The 21193-nt window shown below is 37.3% G+C and overlaps 1 protein-coding gene across 4 annotated transcripts in view; it reads right to left on the bottom strand.

The window, feature by feature from the left end:
- Window positions 1–21193, bottom strand: part of DPP10 (dipeptidyl peptidase like 10) — a 225999-nt gene that overhangs the window by 10187 nt on the left and 194619 nt on the right. For all 4 annotated transcript variants that reach the window (XM_054381326.1, XM_054381325.1, XM_054381324.1 and 1 more), the window contains 7 exons: window positions 17862–17953; window positions 16139–16186; window positions 15932–16053; window positions 12133–12180; window positions 10009–10107; window positions 9831–9900; window positions 467–661 (listed from right to left, as the gene is read on the bottom strand). In XM_054381326.1, coding sequence (XP_054237301.1) covers window positions 467–661; window positions 9831–9900; window positions 10009–10107; window positions 12133–12180; window positions 15932–16053; window positions 16139–16186; window positions 17862–17953 — 674 coding nt within the window. The remainder of the gene's footprint in view (window positions 1–466; window positions 662–9830; window positions 9901–10008; window positions 10108–12132; window positions 12181–15931; window positions 16054–16138; window positions 16187–17861; window positions 17954–21193) is intronic.

Below are 21193 nucleotides of genomic sequence, written 5' to 3' on the forward strand. Positions count from 1 at the left end.
GCAAATGAGAAATAATAGGCATTTGCCCAAATTTTGCTCTCATGTACATCACTATAACTCTACTTGCTTCATACAATCACTCCAGAGTTCTGTGGCAGGAATGAGAGCAGTATCCTACAGTACAGACCTAAAATATTGTAACACAAACGCACTTAAACATTAAACTGCACTGCAAGATATTTTCCTATTAATATAGACAAATATGAGTTAGCACATTTAAATTGCACACAGAAGGAGAGCTTTATGAAAGAGAAGCACAAACACAAAAAGCAAATGCCTCTTTGAGCTTTCATTTGCTGTATCTTCATTAAAAGATTATTGTTTCAAAATCTGCAACTGCATTGGAAATAAACATTAGCAGCATTTGCTATGCAAACAAAACATTCTGGGCAGTCTCAGTTAAAAAAATGCTCATTCATCAAGGTGGAAGAAAGATAAAAGAGAAGAAAAGTTTGCACATACGTACTCTACAGCTGCTATTTGGTCCTTCACTTCCACTGATCCCAAGCAGCGGTGGACCTCCTGTAGAATCTTAAGGCCTTGAAATCCACTCCCTCTGCCATCAAATCGAGCTACGATGACATTATCAGAGTTGACAAGCACTGAGTCCCAGTCAATGTGAAACTTATCTGTAACCAACTGGCTGCCTGGAGCTTCATCACTGCAAATACCAACACACCAGACACAAACGAAGACTATTGACAATGTGATGCACTTTGCCATTTTCTGATGTTTTATTTAACCTAGATGGCAGAGTTCAGTCGGTTATGCAATCCTGCTGCATTATTGCCACTTCCATCAATACCATCACATTAGCTAGTGCTGCTATTCCTTCAGTAGTAGTAAGCAAAATGATTTCTTTTATCTTTACAACCACTATGTTGCAGTGTGGCCAATATCTGAATATACTTTACAGAAAGAAACAGAAAACTAAAGCATGTAGTGCCGCTTATAGGTTAATAAAATGAAAAAGAAAATAACTATCACTAATGGCTAGCTCTGAGAGGGCTCAGGAAAAATTCGTTAAGTCACAGTAAAGAGACAAAAAGGAAAATTTCATTCAGCACTCTGTTTGTAATTTTGTAGGATATACAATACTATTAAGAAGAATGTCATCTTAGAAAACAAAAATAATTGCATTATTGTATCCTTGAATGGATCTTTTGAAAATAAGGTACAAAGAAGGCTAAAGTACACACTGGAGAAAATTACATTTTCTCCATCCAAATTCATAGCAAGAAATGAAGTGAGGGTGATAAGTTTATTTTATGACTGTAAGAAAAAAAAGTAGTTTACAGTAGAAAAAGTGGAATAGAATGGGAGAATACAATAAGCATTTTCTATTGAAGCCAAACATACTATTTTCCTTCCAAAGAAAATAAAATGTCAGTTTTTAAAAGGGTAGCTTGTCATTATTTTTCCCCCAAGATAAACACGGAATAAGAGGGCATACTACCCTGATGTTGTACAAAATGCAAAATACTTCTATGCAGGCTGCATATGCCAGTTGAATGCAAATTAAAATGTTAAAGTGTCTGTGCAGGCTGTATGGAAATTAGGCTGGGCAGTGTCTGTGGGAATATCCTGTCTAAGGTGAAAGAAAGATGAAGACAGAAATTATTATTTTGCCAAAGAGATTTATATAAACCTGGGGGCAGGAGAGAGTGATATAAAATCTCCTACAATAACTCCTGTCTTACATGTGCAGTAATGTGATGATTTCATATCTGCTTTTTCCTATGTGGACAATACAGACCATCCTCAAGGTAATCACTCTATTAATTAGCAAGCATATGATGAATACATGTTCTCTAATTCAGTCAGACCTACCTATGTAGTTGCTATATCATTCACTGAAATCAGGATTACTTGGTTATTGACCCAGTCACAACATGTTATGCTTGATCCACCATTATTTTGTGCATCAAGTTGGTATTTGGCTTCATAAAAAGAAAGGAAGTGCATTTTTTTTGTTTGCTTAACCAACTCAGTTGTGATTATGCTAACTGCCAACAACGCAGAAAAATTAATTTGGAAATCCCGATTGTCATGTGAGCTCTGCAGAAAGCACACAATTGAGAAGTGTATTATCATTATTCTTTACAGTGAGAGCAGGAGCAGAACAATTCTTTCCATTTCTGCCTACTGTACAGAGCAACGCTTTCAGAAGCACTCTACACTGACATAGATAATGTCACAAAACTTTTATCACTACTTCCAGTAGTAGCAGCCTCAGAGTAGTTGGAAGTTTTTTCAACTTTTCCACAACTTACTTTCCACAATAAAGTAATTTATCAGAAATATTCTTGTTTGGCTAGGTGTCTTTCCAACAGCTGAATGCACCCTATACAAGTCAAAATACCATGATTCAACCTGCTTCCCACCCACCTACTGTAGGAGCAAAATAAATACAGTGCTTACATTTGTGTTATGCATGTTATATATTCAGGACATAGCTAAATGTATGTGTGTGTATAAATATATATATGTTATATATCTAGACACTTAGGAACAGCAGCAATATTTGTAAGCACCTCTTTGTATCAGAGAGTGCTTAAAACAAAAAAAAAGGTTTTTCTACTAAGAAAGGAGTAAGAGAACCTTAGCAAGATTCTCAGTGGAAGAGAATTAATAGTGAGTTTTCCCAGATTTCTTCTCCAGAGGGTATAGGTGGACTCCTTTTAGGCTCAGAGTTTAAACACTATACATCTTCCACTCCTGCATGATGGGTTGTTTGATGTATTGCTTTTGGAAGCAATTTTCCAGTAGCTAATTTATTTCAAGAATGTCCATATAAGTGGTCTGTGACAGGCATTTAAAGCCATTTCCATTGAGGTACATGTCAAAATTCCCATTAACATCAAAAGGTCCCTTTACTCTTCAGTTGCTACTATAAAATGATACTGATTACCTGAGGTGTGCTTCTGTCCTCCACAAAGAGACAGCATATATTCCATGCACCATTTACACCCTGCTTTTAACCTTTTAAATGGGGTTCTTGCAAGGTATTAATCCTTTATGCAAGTTTGAACATCACCCTGAGGGCTCTATAAGCAAGTAAGTGTGTTATCACAGTATAATAAAAGATGCACAGCCCCTTGTCAAGTTTGTCTCAGGATCACATCTATCTCAGATGTCAGTTTTTGCTTTACGCTCATCACTACTTACAGTCTAATTATAATTAACTGCTGTTCAGTGGTATTCTCTTTATAGAGTTATTCCTTGACCCCACTAATAGAACTGGAAGAAAGCCCATGCCTTTTGTGCTTGGGTGTAATACAAACACAGAAGTATTCTTCCCACCCAACTACAGACAGTCATAAAGGAACCATGGACTAGCCAAAGTACTACAGCAAAACTGAAGCCATCACAAAAAGGGCTGTGCAAAGCTACAGGCTCTTCCACATCCCTGAAGGGTTCTTTAAGGAGCATCATCTCATGAGTCAGACAAGTGCAGAATGATTCAAATGAAGGCTACGCCTAATTCTTCCTGATTATTCCTGGAAAGTGACAACACTTGCACATTCCCTTTTTTAGTTTTGCTCCTGACTTTCAAGGTTCAGAGCTGCCTTGTGTATGTCTCTGGCAGTGACTACACTCAGATTATGAGTCCACTGTGGCAGTGCAACTGCTGACAAGTCAGGCATACTGCTGAAGTTCTATTGAGGTACCATTTAAATAGACAGAAGCCATCAATAATATACCAATATCATTGACCTTAGTGGGTAATTTGCTTCTTGTAAGGCAGTCACATATATCTCAAATTGTCTGGGAAAAGGGGCAGGTCACCATAAGTTCATATATGGCTGAAAAGAGAAGAATCTGTTATTTTAGATTCTATAACTGAAGCCTTAACTCTGTTCAAGACTTGAGTTACAGCCTATAGGGAATAATACAGTGTTAACCAGAGTGGCTGTTGCTGTCGTACTCTGAGCAGTACTCCTCTGTCACTCTGCTATCACAACTGCAGCAACAGTTCTTCAGGTTTTGTGCTCTTTAAAAACAAAGTGGTAAGATTTTAAGTAGGAATTTTAGAAGTTATAGGGCTGACCAAGCAGAGTGGGGAGACAATTGTAAAAGGCATGTGGCAAATTACTCTTATCATCATTGCTTAATTTGTAGTACATCTCTATTTCTGCAGAACAGTGGAGTTGATACATCGGATGGATAACAAATATGTGAGAAAGATTATAACTCAGAGGATAAAATCTACGTAAAGAAATGCCACTAATGAAAGCAATCTTTGCCTTATGCTGAAACTAAGGAAGGAAAGCAGCTCATTTTGCAAAACTCATGTAATAGAAAAAATCCATCTCAGTTTCAGATTTCATGACCAAAGATATATGTCATCGTGTGTCAAAAATCAGGGAACTTTAATTGCTTTAAACATTGAGGACAAAAAAATCCCAAACATTTTCTCTCTGGTTTTACATCCTCTTTACATATAACAAATTGGAACTAAAAACAGATAGTGAGTTTGCAACTCCTTCTGCAGATATAGCCAAACAAATTAAAACACATCATCAGAAACTATTCCTTTACTAGAGTGGAATCATGTGATAGACAGGACTGAAGTAGACAATACAGTAAAAAAAATAATTATTCTTAAAATATCTTTCTGAAAGCCTTGCAGTTGAAGACTTTAAAAATGGAGTTCTAAGAGATGCAACACTGTCCTGTGCCATAAGCAAATGTGAAGTTTGGAATCTCATCTTGTCTTTTTCTGAAGACAAATAAATGAGCATTTTAATCACATAGTAAGATATGTACTGCTGTGGGGGGAAGGGGAGTAGGGGAGGCTTAAAGAGGATGGATCATAGCTCAGCAGTTCCCCAAGCCTTTTGTGGTGGTAAGACCAAAGAGAAAAGGTGAAAGGGAGTGAGCAGATCCATCACTGCCCATAGCACTGGGACTGCTCCTGCAAATGAAATAGCCAAAGTGAGCCTCCAGTCTATCCCTCTTTGAATTGAATTCTCCCTTCAGGTTTTGAGAAATCTTACAACATTCAAAGAATGGGAAAAATCTAAAAGAATGAACCAGAAAAGATTCTCCATCAAATACAGAAACACAACAGAGCAGTGAAATATTGCAATGCTCAGCAGAGGAATCTACATATCTTTATACTTCACCATAGAGCCAAGCACTGTTCCTTCCCTTGCAACAGCTGCCAGTTAAAATGAGTAAAATCCTCTATGAAAAATGAGGTACACAAGACAGCTGTTAACACGCAAAGTGTTGCCATACCTCAGATCTCAAATATTTCCCAGTACTTCCATTATGCCTCTCTACATTTCTTTTAGTCTTTTAATGAGTTATTCTTGAAGCTGTAAAAAAGCTCTTCGCTTCCAACCCTGTTGCCTTATCTTGTTATCAGTCCTGAGAGCACATTAATTGGTGGTATAAACACGTTTGATTGCCTGTGCAAGGCCTAACACTTTCATCTTTGCAATAACAGGTGAAGCAATTTCTGTTTATTACCAAAACATAAGAAAACAAACAGAAACCTCTTGGAGACAATTCCTTGCTCCTTTGGAGAATACCCATTTTTTTTTTCTCTTCAATGATCAGAAAAATTTTCCACTGATTCAGTTTTACAATATCCACTTACATATTGGCCAATTTTAAATAGCACAAAATAATAAATGCTGACATTTAAGATACATTATCTACAGATTTTTAAGGAATGAGGTTAATTATGTTCAAGAAAAAATAAAGAATGATCATCACCTCTCATTTTATTACTCAGATTAAATGCCAGAGTCTTTACTTAATCATTTCCTGTGTGTTACCAAGGAGTTTATATTCTGACTTTTTTTAATGAGTAAGGTGAACCATAATGAGAAAATCAAGGAACTGAAATTTAAACTTTGATCTTAGTTACACAGAAAAGAGATGACAATCACTCTTTCAGGCAATTACTGTACACCTCTCTAATCTATAGCTACACTGTATGTATTACATCAGAAGGAAACTGAATATGAAATGTATTAGTGGTTTAGGAGAACAAATGGAAGAAAAGAGAGTGTTGTAATCTATTTAGCATTTTATGGCCAATGCATCACAATTCTAGGAAGAAAAATAGTGCTAGGCAATGTAACTGCTTTCTCTATGAGCCCTGTCTTTTAGATAGTCTAGCCACACAGATGAACAGAAATTTTGACTTAGCAATATAATGATCTTCTATTTGAGCGCTGCAGGCAGCATTGCAGCATGTTTTACAACTTCTAATGGATGAATCTTCACAAAATCCTTATGATGAAGGTTACAGGATATTCAGAGTTTGGTCCTTAAGATGTGCTTGTGTGTAGTGTGTATATGGAGCTGTACTGAGTTCAAATCCAAGTTTCACACCAGGACTATAAGCCACTTGTACAGACTAGGAGTTAACACTCAGACACCTGTGTGCTATGTGCTGGAAGTTCAAATTTGCCTGTAGACACCCCTGTATGAATACAGAAGCCTTACTTATAGACATGTATGTTTGAAATGGCTATTACCTTTCAGTGATTAGAAAAAAAGAAAAAACACCTACAGATTTTTGAACTTTCTCCCCTTTAACTACTTCCAGATTGTGTTACCATAATTGTAATCCTGTTGATACAGAAAGCTCATTGACATCACATAGAAATAGTTACTGCTGCTGAAAATTTACAGTAAAATTATGAACCTCAGCCATCAAAAACTCACTTTAGTCTAAGCCAGCAAAACCAGCCACCAGCACAAAAATTCTGTAAACAGAGATGAGAGCACACAGATAGATTAGATCCTGGCAAAATGTGAGGCATTTGAAAGATGAATTTTCACCAAAGGCTTGGAGTGACTGAAACAATGATTGCAGCCAAACAGCCAGTCAGACCCTGTTAGATCTTACATATTTATCCTCCAGCTTAGGGGACAAAGCATCTATACACACATAGAAGCTCATATGCACTTAACTAAGCTTTTAATTTGCACCATAGAGACATATTAGTTGAAATTCCAGTTTAAATTCACATTCTCTTTTCCTTGCCTTCCATTTTCCCCTCCTTTTTCTTGTCTTTGTCACATTACAGTGCTACTGACAGAAAGCAAAAACCACTTCATATCTGCTAATACTCCACTCTTCCAGATACTTATCTTCTCTGTATATACATCTAAGTGTATGATGCCTGAATCAAGATGTTATATACAGCATCTCCTTAGATGTACAATTATAACAACATTCTTACCAAGGACATTGCTAAGCATGCTTTTTCAAACTCTCAAGAGCTGGAATATAATGATAACTATATCATGGCTAAGGATGGAAGCAAGAAAGCAGGTGCAGCTGAACATTATGAAAGGCAGTGCTTGTCATCAGCCACAAATAACAGTTCTTGTCTGACACTTCCAGCAGCAGGAACAGGGTGTTCCTCAATCAGTCCCAACAGTACCACTCTGGGACACAGTAAAGTTAAGTAGATAGGAAATGACACCACATATATCAGTGTTCCCTGAAAAGCTATGTGTTCTTCTTGGACCTGAACAGTAGTGTAATATTTATTATTTTTTTTTCAAAAGTAGTAGTTCTGATAATGAAATAAACTTTAAGATGTCAATATGGAGGTGTGTGGATCAAGAAATTCCCCACTGCACACATACAGACATCCCATCTTTCTGTCTCAGGAGCTAGGCAGAATTTATTAGGCTCAACCAACCATCCTGCAAGGGAATCCCCACAACTTAAGTCACAGTTTTCAGTTTTTATCTTATTTGGGGACACCTTTAATTAAAAAAAACAAAGGATTGCTGACAACCTTAGTTTAAAGTCTATAAAAAGCCACTGAAGAAATATAACTTCTTTCACTTCTAGGGATGAGAGGGACACAAAACATGCAATGCTACATGAGCCAGAAGAGATTTCAAATTTTTGGTTTTGCACTTTCACTAGTGTATAGGTTTGTCTAAAAATAATTAATTGTTAAGGCTAACATTAAGAATTCAGCATTGAAAAGGTAAGGACTTAACTAAAAAGAAACAAAGTCTCCATATAATAAATACAGACACCAGATTGTGTATTGGTAAGTGGATCAGTTTCCTTTTTATCTCTCATGCTAAGCATAACAAAAACCCAAACAGACAAAACCCAAACAACAAAAACCCCCCAAACCCCAAACAACAAAGAAAGAAAACACAAACCCCACAGAATTAAACAGCAACATAAAAAAGGCAATTATAAAACATATCCATGCATTATGACTTAGCCATTTTATTTGCTTCCTGAGTACTGACAACTTTGATAAGTTTAAATTCAGATCTTGCCTCAATACTGGTCTGTGTTATTTCAACTTTTGGTACCTAAAAACATTTCATAATAGTATTTCTTTAGCTTTTTTTTCCTTCTGCTGTCAGCTTTGGCTGTGGCCTTCTCAGGTTTCTGATCATTCCATCCTATCTTCTCTAGGCTCTACATGAATACATAACCTCAGATTCTACCATAACTGCACACATCAGATTATGTATTTATGGGATGTTTAGAAAGGAAAGTGTTATACCGTTAACACCTAAGTGCTTCCTGACTCTCAAAAAAAGGAGTAAGCACTAATGTTTACAACTCCCTGTTATGCTACTGGTGTCAATTCACAGAGTAGGTTTTTGCCTTTGGCACACTTAAAAGAGCTCCTCAAAATGTAATCATGCTTCAAGATCCTGCTAGCAAATACCTCAAGGATAAAATAATCCATGTGTCTAGTTTTTCCACAAGAAAAGCAAAGTGTGCTCATGAGCCACTTACAGCAGAGAGCCTCCACAACTGCAGTTGAAAACAACTGAAAAAATGAGTTTTAAACACAAACTGAACTTAGAAATAAGCAGTTTTATGCCTCTCTCCTATTATCTTAGATTTGATCTAGGTAGAGGAATCTGGGATCAGAGAGCAGCTTAAGCTTGTAAATTTGACATCACATACAGCAACAAGGATCTCTGCTGTCACTGAGGGGATGTCTACTCCAAGTGGTACAACTCAGCTAAGGAGGTATTTTCATGAATTTAGCAGTACCCTCCTACACTTGTGATTGTGAAATTCACACAAATCCCTTCAAATGGGACTGGAAGAAGATCTGTAGGTACAGGAACGCCATGGCAGACTGATGCTGAACTCAGATGGAGAGCAACAAATGATGTCCTGAATTCATCAATGGTTCTCCTAGGTAGACTGCAGGCACCCTCCTGACTCTGCCCTTTTTCTCTGCTGTACATTCCATAGACATGCAGCTTAAAGGCTGACTTTCTCTACAAGAAGTACACATGCTGTTTCTTTTTAAACAGACAATGCAGGTTGCCAGGGAGTACCTCCTTCCTCCCATAGATGTTTTCTACAAACATCAATAAACGTTGGATCCTGTTTATAATGCCTTCAGCCACTGATGCTCATTTTTTGTTCTTCTTTGCAGTACTCCTGAAAGCAATTTTGCTGCATGCATCTTAACTGAGCCCCTTTTAGAAGCTCTATCTGTTTCTCTGAGAGATAAAAAGGAATATATGCTCTGAATGAGATCCTCTATGGGTAGGTATCAGTATGGGTCCAGGAAAGACTGCAGAAGTACTCACAGCTGCACCAGAAGGGCCAGTGTCTCAAATACATAAAAGCACAATGAAGTAGAGCTAGGTTTGACAGGCTCAGAAAACCCCAGACATCTCTAGCAGAGAGTACTTATAACAAAATCTTCCCTAGAACAAGCCATTTCATTTATCAACTTAAATCCATGAGGCAATTTTCCTATACAATGTGGAAAAAAATTCTAATTACAGAGTTAAATTTTTTCTATTAAACACTTTTTTATTATTTTGAGTGATTCAACAAAGATACTTACATTAGTAATAGAAGGGCATACTGGTTTCGATCCGTGAAATCTTTTGGCAGTGACAGCTGTAAAGGGAGTTCTTTGAAGAAAAAAGCAAAACATTAAAGGCTGGTAGTCACACAGATGAAAAACAGTAACATTGTAAGAAAGCTTTTGGTTTGGTAAAAGAGTATTTTCCCACATTTACCGTAATCCTCAATGTGAAGCATTTTAATTTCAGTTCTGAAATTCTTTTTCTTCAGAGCGACTTCTTTCAACACAGCATTACTTTCCAAAATATGAAACTCTACAGAAAACAGGAAGGAAAAGCAAACAGCAATTTGAAAGGTGCAGAGAATCATCACATCAGAAATAAATCATGATTCAAAAAAAAAAAAAAAGAAAAAAGAGACAAATGTGCAATAGTAAGTTTGTACATGAATTCCTTTTGTGAATACTTTTTGATAATGCAACTGCTTTGCAATTCAGGAACTGAGCAATCAACTTAATTCAAAACATATACATCTATTCCATTCACTGGCTTCAGTAGGCTTTGTTCCCATTAAGCACTGAGGAATGAATTTTCTGATGAACAACATGAATGGTAGTATCCCTGACAAATACTGACAGCAGCTGTCACAACAAAAGGTCAGTCTGCTGGTCAATATCCTGAGCCTCAAGCAGGAATCCTTTCCAAGCTATATATTCCAACTCAATAGTTAGCCAGGATAGCTCTACTTGATCACTGCACATTCTTCTCTGTCTTCTGCAGTTGAATGAAGAGTTAGACTTCACTTTGGTTTCCAGCTGCAGATATATTTGAAGAAATCTTTTCATACATGAAAGGATTTTTTTAGTTTTCTTTTTTTTTTTTTAATTCAAATTACCAACCTTGCTTCCAAAATGTAGATTTGGGTGGTTTTTTTTATTAACAATAAACCCTCCACTTAGGGCCCAAACAGATAATCTAAGGAATGTTTGTTCTGGGCAGTAAACCAAAATGATATAATTATACTCTGAGGATGGAATAACTGAAGTAATCCTTAATCATTCTTTTATGAATTGTAGAGGATAATCTAATCTTGCAGGGAAACACTAATGGTAAATTATCTCTCTCGTTATTTGGTTTCTTGTTGTTACAACAGACATCTCTCTCATCTGACTTCTTTTGTTTTCCATTAAACTGCTCTACATAAATCTGTTTTACAATAATTCACTTTCAACAGTATTTTAGATGCAAATAGCAACAAGTAAAAGTCTACTGTGTAGCCCTACAGAAGTCACTGAATTTACTTTGGGAGTAGCTATCCCTTATTGGGTTGGATAAAACCCCCTCCCACTGCTGTGCTACAGCACTGAGCTTTGAAAACACTAACAGTGACATAAAAAACACACCAAACAACCCCCCCTAAATAAGTATACACATTAATTAATAGTTCATAGCATGATGCTATTGATCAGCATGCTACTTCAACATTAAAGAGTATGTTCACTGTAATGGCTGAATAGTGGCTGGTCCATGACAAAGGGGATGCATTTCAGGACATTCATATTCTGGGAAAAACTTTTGGGATAATCTAATGAATAAAATGAGGATACAGAAAGATTGATGTAGTGTTTCTGAATTGAAAGCTGTCTGCTTTCCTCTAATTCACCCCTTCATGCTGGAGTTGGTAGTAGCTGAGTTGCTACTTCTACTGCACCAGAGAAATACCTAAGAGAGAAAAATTCTGCTGCTGAAGGACAGTCTTCAATTAGAAAACACCTCAAGCAACAAGGAAGCAGCAACAGATTTGGTGCCAATATACAAAAAACAATGAGTAAACTTGAAAGTTAAAGGTATTGAATACTTTTAAGAGTCCTTTATTCTTGGATTTGCTATTACTGCAAATATCAGTGGAGGTGCTCTGATTTGAGAAATACAAGAGAAGGACTAAGTCCATTGTATTTGGGTCAGATGTTGTGATCAGTCTTCCAAAGACTGTACCTTACTTCAAGATAATTGGATTGTAACTTCAAAAAGATCTCTAAATATACAGAAGGTATATCATAATGGCAGCATAATTTACATAGAAAGTGAAATGGATGAAGACCAACCTGCCAGCTAATTAACTCAAGTGTAAATAGAAGATTAATTACATGAACTTAGCATAAAACGTATCTGAAAAGCCAAGGAAAGTTTAGTCATTTATTAACTTCTTTCCTTATCATTTCCAGATGTGAATGTTAATGGTACTTTATATGAATTTTCTTCTCCTATATACTCCCCAAAACAATCAAGGACAATAATAAAATACACTTACAATATACCTATTCCATAAGGAATACTCACTTGCTGTATTACTTGTACTGTGCACACTAACAACTGGAACACCTGGCCCTGTTTTGAGGAGAGAAGGAAAATAGAAGAAGTGTAGTGTAGTTAGTGGTCAGTATTTCAGCAACAAAGAATGAGAGCATCATTTGCCACGTTAGACCAGATCCTAGAGGGCCCATACAGATGCTTCCCTTCAAGCAAAGCAGTAACTCCACTGCTGTTTCCTGGGAAGAACACAGGTTAGACTGCAGTACCAACAAACCTATTCAGCAAGCAGTCTAGTTCCATGCACCCAGATGAAGCCTTTCTTTTTCCATTTTTATTTTTTTTTAATCTCCATGTTTTAGCTACAATTGAAGAATAAATTACTATGGAGGCACTTAATGGCACTGTCTAAAATACAGAAGTTCAGGTTAACTGGGAAATTAATTTATGATAACATTCACTTCTCTTTTCTATGAAAAAAATCTCCAAAGGTGCTGAGAAATTATCACATTTTCCCCTAATTATCTGTTTAAGAAGCTTCTTTGGTGTGCCAGTCCTGCAAGACCAACAGCACCATGGTTAAATGGAAGTGTAATCTAATCTTATTTCATGGTAATGTCATATTTCTACTGTACCACTAAGAAACTAAATGCACCAGGAAATATAGTCCTTGTCAATAGGCACTGAGCAAATGCACAAGATGGCACAGGAAACTGTGGTGGCCAAACACTCTGCACACTCAGAAGTATAGCTGAGTTTGCTCTCCCTGCTCTGAACAGCCACCCCAGTGTAAACTTGCAAAAAGCAATGTTGCATCTCACCCCTAACCTGGAATTTGTGCATAGTGGTGAGACAAGTTTAAATTACATGCAGACAAACACTATTGGGCTAGGAAGGATGATGCAGAAAAGATGAAGTCCCTGAAGACCTAATGGCAGACAAAAGCATGAACTCTTTCAAATTAGAAATTAAGATTCCACTTTTTTGGAAAACCAAAAAAATTCCCTTTGAGAGCAGTTCAGAGACAGAGCTTAATTTATGTGTTTTGAGTCATTACAAGAGGTTGTCTCTCTCAATTAATTACGGCATGAGCCTAGGGAAACTCAGACCTGAAATAGTCTGATGACATTCACAACCTCTGACAGCCTTCACTGAAGACTTTTTTATCATTTTCACTCTCTGCCTCAAGGGAGGATATAGACAAAAATCTTACAGGTAGATTGCTGAGAAATCAAAGCTTTCTGCTTTAGTTCTCCAAGAAGAAAATTTCTTCAGGTGCCTCTTTTTGTTTTGACTTGTTTTTTTTTTTTCCAGCTTTTTTTACTTCTTCTGAATTTCACATTTTGCTTTGAATTCCAATTTAAAACTGACCATTTTTATAGGGTAAAGCACTGCCATTTTCCAGACCAACTCTATTTTTCATACTAAATGTTGGAAGGACAATGACAGATTTTTAAAAGAAGGATTAGAGTAGATGAAAAAGCTAATCAGAAAACAGAAAGACAGATTTGTGTTACAGGGATCATTTTACAGCTCTTCAAAAGCAACACAGAACTTGGATTTCCCATTGACCTTTTATAACTAACACTAAATCCAAAGCTCATTTCCTAGTGTATAAAATGGGGAAAATAATTACTCACTTTGTAAAGCATCCTATTTGAGTAGAAAGATTAACATTTGCTAGTGTTTATGAAGTGCTACAGGAAAAATCCACAAGCAGTGTGGAAACTAAGTGTAAAGGATGCACTTGCCAAAAATTGCTAGGCTGTAGAGCCAGTCCTCCATCTACCAACCTAGCTGTAACTTCTCACTCAGGAGACTCTCTGGAGATAGATAAAGCTGGTATATTGAGAGGTCTCCTAGCTGAGGGAGAAACTATTCCAATATAGTTGTTCACAGGTAGACAGCAAGTGGAAGAATTAAAACTTCTATATAAACCAGTCCAGAGTCCCCTGGGGATTTTTCTGGGCAAATGGCAAATTGCTTTTGTAACAATTTAGTCAGGCTTTTTGTTGTGTGAAAATGAGTGTGTATGCATGAAGACGTGATGTCATCTGTCTCCTTGAAGCAGTATACCTTATACTCTTATAAGCAGCTCCCCACAGAAGGCTTTAAGTATCTGCTCTATGGTGATGGTGCCATCAACTTTGATGCTGTCAAGTATTCAGCCTACCACAGGCATTTTATGGAGCTGTGGTAGTGCATGGGGACCACATTGCTGCTGTAATTGTCATGCTCTGATAGAACACAAGAGAAGACCTCTGAATAACCTTAAGATGACAACTATACATTAATGTTAGAGGTAGAAAAAAACTTAATGACAGTGGTTTATCATCCCTGCTCAACACCTGCAGCTTTGGGCAGTCTACTGGTTGCAACTCAGTGGAGTGTAGGTTTAATCCTAGGAGGATGATCTACAGTCTTACCAGCTCAAATGGAGAACTGCCAACTGCAAAGTCACTGAAAGTCATGAGCTTGTGAGCAATTTCATGTGCAACCTCCTACTGGCATCCACATTTTTATATCAAAGTTAAAAATGACAGACTGAATATACTTAGCTAAAACAATAACAAGAAGCTATATCTTTGGGCCCTAGCACATTGCTGATTCAGGGTAAAAAAACTTCCCAATTTACAAACCCTCCCTCTTGCAGGAATCTGAGACTTTCCCCACAGGGACTATGTCAAGCACTAGGGATAACTCCTCTTAAACCATGAGGAGCTCATTACTAGTGCAGTCTTTGCTCAGATAAGGGCTTCAGGGTTAGCTCCACAAATTCTGCTGCAGCTTTAACCATTTATATGCCACACAGATGTATAAGTTTTTTTTTTTCTTTTCTAATCACCTATGTATTATAGGTGCATTTCCACAAAAAAATCTAACCACCTTATTTTAGCCAATATATATTCATAGTTTGTTTGTTTGAATAGATTCAATTCACAAGCCAGGAGATGTTTTATTTTTGTGCAAAACAAATGTACAGTTGCAAAGAAATAGAAAACCAGCACGCAAATAGAATGGGCTTTTCATATGTATTTTGGATGAATTGTGTTCTACTCTTCTCAGTCTGATGCTAGCTGATAAAAAAAACTGGGAGAAGGTTGTGTGTAAAACATTGCAAGTTTCAAGGTCAACAGGTCTGCCTATGCACTTTATTATTGATTGTCTCATGTTTTTCTGAGCCTATTTTACAATCTTGCTTATTTCCTGGGTGGAGGTTATAAATTTGTCAGCGTGGCATGGTTCCACTTCTCTGTTTATATAGAGACTCTGAAGGCACTTGAGGCCATTTAGTGCTATTGGCATGCAGCTAACAACAAAAAACTGGAAGTTATTTTATTGTATTGATAAGGAAGATCTGCCTCTGTGGATTAAACCATACCTGTTTTTTGGTAGACACAGACATACACACATATCTGGGTGAGTGTGTGTAGACATACTGTATGCATACATGTACAATGTACACACATAAAGACACAGTGCTACAGAAAGCAGGCACTCATTTTTTAATTAGTTATAGTTGCCCAAGATTAATCCCAATACATAATAAAATGAAGCTGCTACAAACCACAGTACCATCACTATAAATTCCACACTTTTATTTGGGGTAAATTTGAAAGTTAGTGTCCTTTTCTAGGCCTAAAGGGTTAGCAACTTTCTGATATCACTTGATATTTAGGTTTGGCACTGAACATCTTTAGTTACAGTCATGCAATGAGCTCTGTACAGAACTTCAAGTAATCCACTATTGAGCTATCTGTTAGACTCCAGCCTAATGCACTTCTCAAGGGAACACTGAAGCAAATAACATGCTGTGCATTTGACTTACCTTTGCAGTGGAGTATAAAATGCCTATTCAAGGGGCTAAACTTTGCACTGAAGTATGTGCACTGGTCTTTCAAGAAGTTACATGAGAGACACTGACGATTCAGTGATCCCACTGTTGATACACTGGGGAAAGAAATGATCAGAAACAATTTTCATTGGAATAAAATGGGATGAAGAACCTGTTAACACAGCCCCATGTACTTCTTACCTGTGCAGCTGTCTTCCTCTTGGGGATTCTTCAGTGCTTAAGAAATAACTGTGCCCAAAAGAGAAACAAAGTTAAACTCAGCTTGGTGAACTGCCTGATTTGTGTGGTGTTTAGAGAAGTGAGAGATATAATAACTAATATTTTTTATAATTAAAAAATTACCAAATATACATGAAGATCAAATACCTACATATAAACCTAAGCTCCAAGATTAAACTTAGACCCAGTGTACAGAGTAGTTATTTCAGAGGCTACATGAGTTCATATTCAAATGATGAACAAAGTATTTAATGTTTTCTGTTTAATTTCTGTAATGCCCAGAAGCTCTAGTAGCAACTGGGACCCATTTCTGCATATTATAAATACAGAAGAGAAAGCTTCTCCTTCACTCCAAGAGTTTGCAATATAAATCCAAGGAGTAGAAAAAGGTCACAATGAAATTGTATCATAAATTTCAACAGGCCTTATGATACCCAAAAGCCTTTTTGAACTATAGAACGACTTTTTCTTCTATCTAGAGACAGAAGCTAGCACCTTAGGCAATGGTTTACAGACAAGGTTGTGTGGGTGGAAAGAGTGCTGCTGCAAGAATATCAAGACAAGTCCTTGGTGTATCTCACATGAAATCTCCACAGAGTTTCTGTCTGAAGGGGAAAAGCAGGGTAAGGAAGTCTTCCTAAGTGGTTGAGAAAACCCACATGCAGTCTGCCACTTCTCTGCAGGCTGACTACATCTAGACCTCATTTTTTTCATCTGAAATTAGGAGAAGCATCAAGAAATTCTCTATGGATATATCTTCAAAACCCGTGGAAGGACCTGTCAGAGAGGGTGTCTCTCCAGTACCAGTTGAGGTGACAGGCATTATTGCAGCCTCAAAATGCTGAAATATCAATAATTTTAAAGAAAATTCAGCACATCTATTTTTTCTCCATGTGCAGATATATGTGAAGACTAACCAAGATCCACTGAAGTTCTGTGGAGCCTTTAGATGGTTTGTATCCTGTATTGCTCAAAAAGATCACCAAGTATGTGCTGCATTTCCTACCCACTATAGCACTAAGATAGGCTTTGGAAAGATGTCTTTGAGTGATCTGGGTGAGAATCAGGGATCTGGATGATCTTTTTATATAATTTGAATTTATGAGGCTGAACCAGGTCCCCAAAGTCCAGAGACCTCATTCAAGAAACAAATAAGCATGAAAACTGAAGGTTTTAGTGTTTATCAAGTACTAAAAATTTACTATGACTTCTTACCTGGAATTCAGGAAAGAAGTCACCAAAATGCTACTACTAATGCATGGTGTATTGATTCTTTTATTTAAAAAACCACAATGACTCAGCTGATGTTGTGTTTGGTTTGGGGTTTTTTTAACCTTAGCATTAAAAACACACAGAGTAACACACTGAGAGATAAATTATCTTATAACTGCATTTTGTGTACTAAGGAACTCAAAATTTATGGTAATGCTCCAAAATGAAAGAAATACTGTTGGTTAATTTTAGATAAGCTATTTCCAGTTAAATGGTTGTGGAGTTTCCTTCTCTGGAGACTTTCAAAACCCACCTGGATGCATTCCTGTACAGACTACCCTAGGTGATCCTGCTTTGGCAGGGGGATTGGACCCAATGATCTCTGGAGGTCCCTTCCAACTCTAATGTAATGTGATGCTGTGATACTTTAATAACTCAGATATTTTTCATAGACAAAGAAAATAGTGCTTACATCTTTTCAGTATTTTCATCATATGCCAGGATTTTGATAACTTCCCAATTTCCTGATGTCAAGTGTCTCACACTGATTTGTTCACTTTTAGTCTAGAGAGAGATGGAAAATATTAACTATCACCTTACCTGTTACATTTTTTATAATCCTAGCAGGATTGTCTGCATGTCTTTACTGATTACAGCTCTTTAAACTTTAATATGCAACATAACATCTTTAAATCATAAACCTCACATTCTTATAGGCCTGAACTTCAAGTATCCTTTCCCTCCCATATACTAACACCTCAAAGTCATTAAAATAATTTCAGTTTCCATAACAATTTTTCTTCCAGTTGTTCAAATGCCAACAAACAATAGAAGTCCTATACTTCAGGCTAAAAATTATGTCATATTGCAATATTGCACATATTTTGTTTCTATGAAAATTTCTTTTTATTTATGGCTGCACAGTAGTGGAATCTGAACAGACCCCTGGAACTAAATATCTGCATCAATGTTCTCACCAAGCTTTGATGTTTATTATATGCTTGTACTGAGCCAAGATTACAGCAAAGATTCTGTGCCAAGTCAGGACATCAATACCACTTTCAGCCAAGGAGACAGGCAAACCTTATGAGAAATCCACTGACACAGAAGTTCACAGGATCTAAGACTATTTAAAGCTCCTGCTCCACCATGCACTCTGGAGAAGCCTCTCTTTATCCAGGGTCTAAGAGTCGCTCCAAATTTTGGCAACTGAAGCAACTGCTTACACGTTAAGGAACACCCCTTGTTCCCTCAAATAAATTGTTTCTACCCCAGCACAAGACCAGAAGAGCAGCTGCTACAAGGGGAAATTAAAAACCTGTCTCAGAGAAAGTGATGGCAGGTTTCTAAGTCAGTGCACCCCAAGGTAGAACCAAACCCTTTGGCTGGAAGCTATAGCAGACTCCTGATCAGACACAGGTTAAAAAAAAAAATGAAATCTGAAGAGTAAGAAGCTCACTTGAGAATGCTTCCTAGTGCAAAAGGTAAATTTTTTGCATAGGCCTCACACTACATGAATCTGGAGTACCAGTCCATATATAAACACAGTGGCTTTGTGGCCTACAAAAAGTCATAAAGTTTAAAAGTGTTTTTGAAACCCTGTATTTCTGAACCATATCTTGTAAACTCTGCACTTGACATCAACAGTAGCAGTAACCAGAAAGCAGAAAATACTCAAGGACATCTCTGAAATGTGTCTGGCAAGGCAGAAACAAGTCCCTTAGAGAAGGAGCTAATAGAAACTCTAAAAAAAAAGTCTTGCAGGCACCAACTGAAATCAGAACAGTGTGCAAGGTGCTGCACATATGTTTATGATCAGGATTCTCTTGTTTAGGAATGTTCTGATAGGCAGTGCTGTCTCTAGGAATGGTTAAAATATAAATTAATGATGTACTGTGACTACTTCATCTCTAGAGAGAGAGAGAACTTGAAACTATTGAAAGAGATATTTAAACATTGAGATCACAGAATCTAACAAGAAGCAACAATAAAAAGCCCAGCCAAGCATTAATAAACATGGTTATTTTTCAAGGTTGCAGCCATAATACATAATTTATGAAGCTTGCAGGAAGTTCTTGCTTGGTCCATTAAATTACTTTATAATTCTTATTTTGTGGTTGGAAAAAAGACTTTCTATAGTTGCAAAATCCCATGTAAGACACTACTAGATACATAACACATGATTCAATCCTATTTTGAGATTAGTTTCTTTTTAAATATTTCATAAATTACTAAAAGCATTTGAAAACAAAAAACCACACATCTAGTCCAGACAGTTCTTCATTCAGAGTAAATATATATGATAGACAGTAAAATTTTAAACAGTAACTTCCCCTTGCACGAAGATCTAATTAGATGTTTCTGACGACCTGCTTTGATTATATAATTGACACATGCTTTTCCAAACTACAGTTCAAAGAGATGCAACCCAAGAAAGATTATAATAAGTCAACACTCCTTGTAAGATTGACAAACAAGCCTCAGTGTGCGCTTGCAGCCCAGAAGGCCAATCACATCCTGGGCTGCACCAAAAGATGCGTTGCCAGCAGATCCAGAGAGGTAATTCTATCAATTTACTCTGCTTCGGTGAGACCTCACCTGGAATGCTGTGTACAGGTCTGGAGCCCTCAATACAAGCAGAACATGGACCTAATGGAGAGGGTCCAGAGGAGGGCCACGAAAATGATGAGGGGGCTAGAACATCTCTGCTATGAGGACAGGCTGAGGGAGCTGGGGTTGTTCAGCCTGGAGAAGAGAAGGCTCGGGGGAGACCTAATAGCAGCCTTCAGTACCTGAGGGGGTCCTACAGGAAGGATGGGGAGAGACTGTTTACAAAGGCCTGCAGTGAGAGGACAAGGGACAATGGCTTCAAACTAGAGAAGGGAAGATTTAGATTGGATATAAGGAAGAAGTTCTTCATGATGACAGGAGTGGAACACTGGAACAGGTTGCCCAGGGAGGTGGTTGAGGCTCCTTTCCTGGAGATATTCAAGGTAAGGCTCAATGAGGCCCTGGGCAACCTGATCTAGTTGGGGATGTCCCTGCTGACTGTGGGGAGGTCAGACTGGATGACCTTTGGATGTCCCTTCTAGCTTGGACCATTCTATGATCCTATGATTAAATTAATGCAAAGCAAGCCATGAAACTACACCTCTTTGTCACTGTATGTTGACATTGGTTCTGTGTTTTAACTTTCCTGCACTTGGAGGCTGATTTTTGTACATGAGCTGATATCTGTACTAAGTAGCACAGATAATTAAGGAGACTATGAATAGCAAATTCCAGTGTCATCCAACCTCCATAATGAAAAAAAACCTCATCATCTGGGCACTGGTGGCCTGCCAACTGCTTTAAATTCTGCAGCACACCTGTCATGCTGCTGTGGCTCTCACAAGGTGTGACAAACATTTGATATGACAAAAGACTTTATGTGCAATGGTTAATATAATTTTTATGCCTCCATGTTTGCTTTAGAAATAATGGACAATCAGGTTAATGCACTGTGTAAAACACATCATATAAATACATTTCCTGTCTTTTACTGCTCTGTATCAGGCCCATTACCACGCAGAATGTTGCCTACTGATGAAGAATGGTTGATACATAGGATATTACAGTTCTTCTTCTTCTCAGGAGCAGATAGATACTAAAAGGCAAATTTGCCATTCTTGGTACCATTCAGACTTGTGTATTCATGATGATGGTGATCTAATTAGAAGTGGTTTTGACTTTCAGAGCCATGAAGTACCCAATCCTCAACTTCTATCTAAAAAAAAAAAAGGATAGAATACTAGACACTTAATC

This window comes from Indicator indicator, chromosome 5 (assembly GCF_027791375.1).
Source record: "Indicator indicator isolate 239-I01 chromosome 5, UM_Iind_1.1, whole genome shotgun sequence".
NCBI lineage: Eukaryota > Metazoa > Chordata > Aves > Piciformes > Indicatoridae > Indicator > Indicator indicator.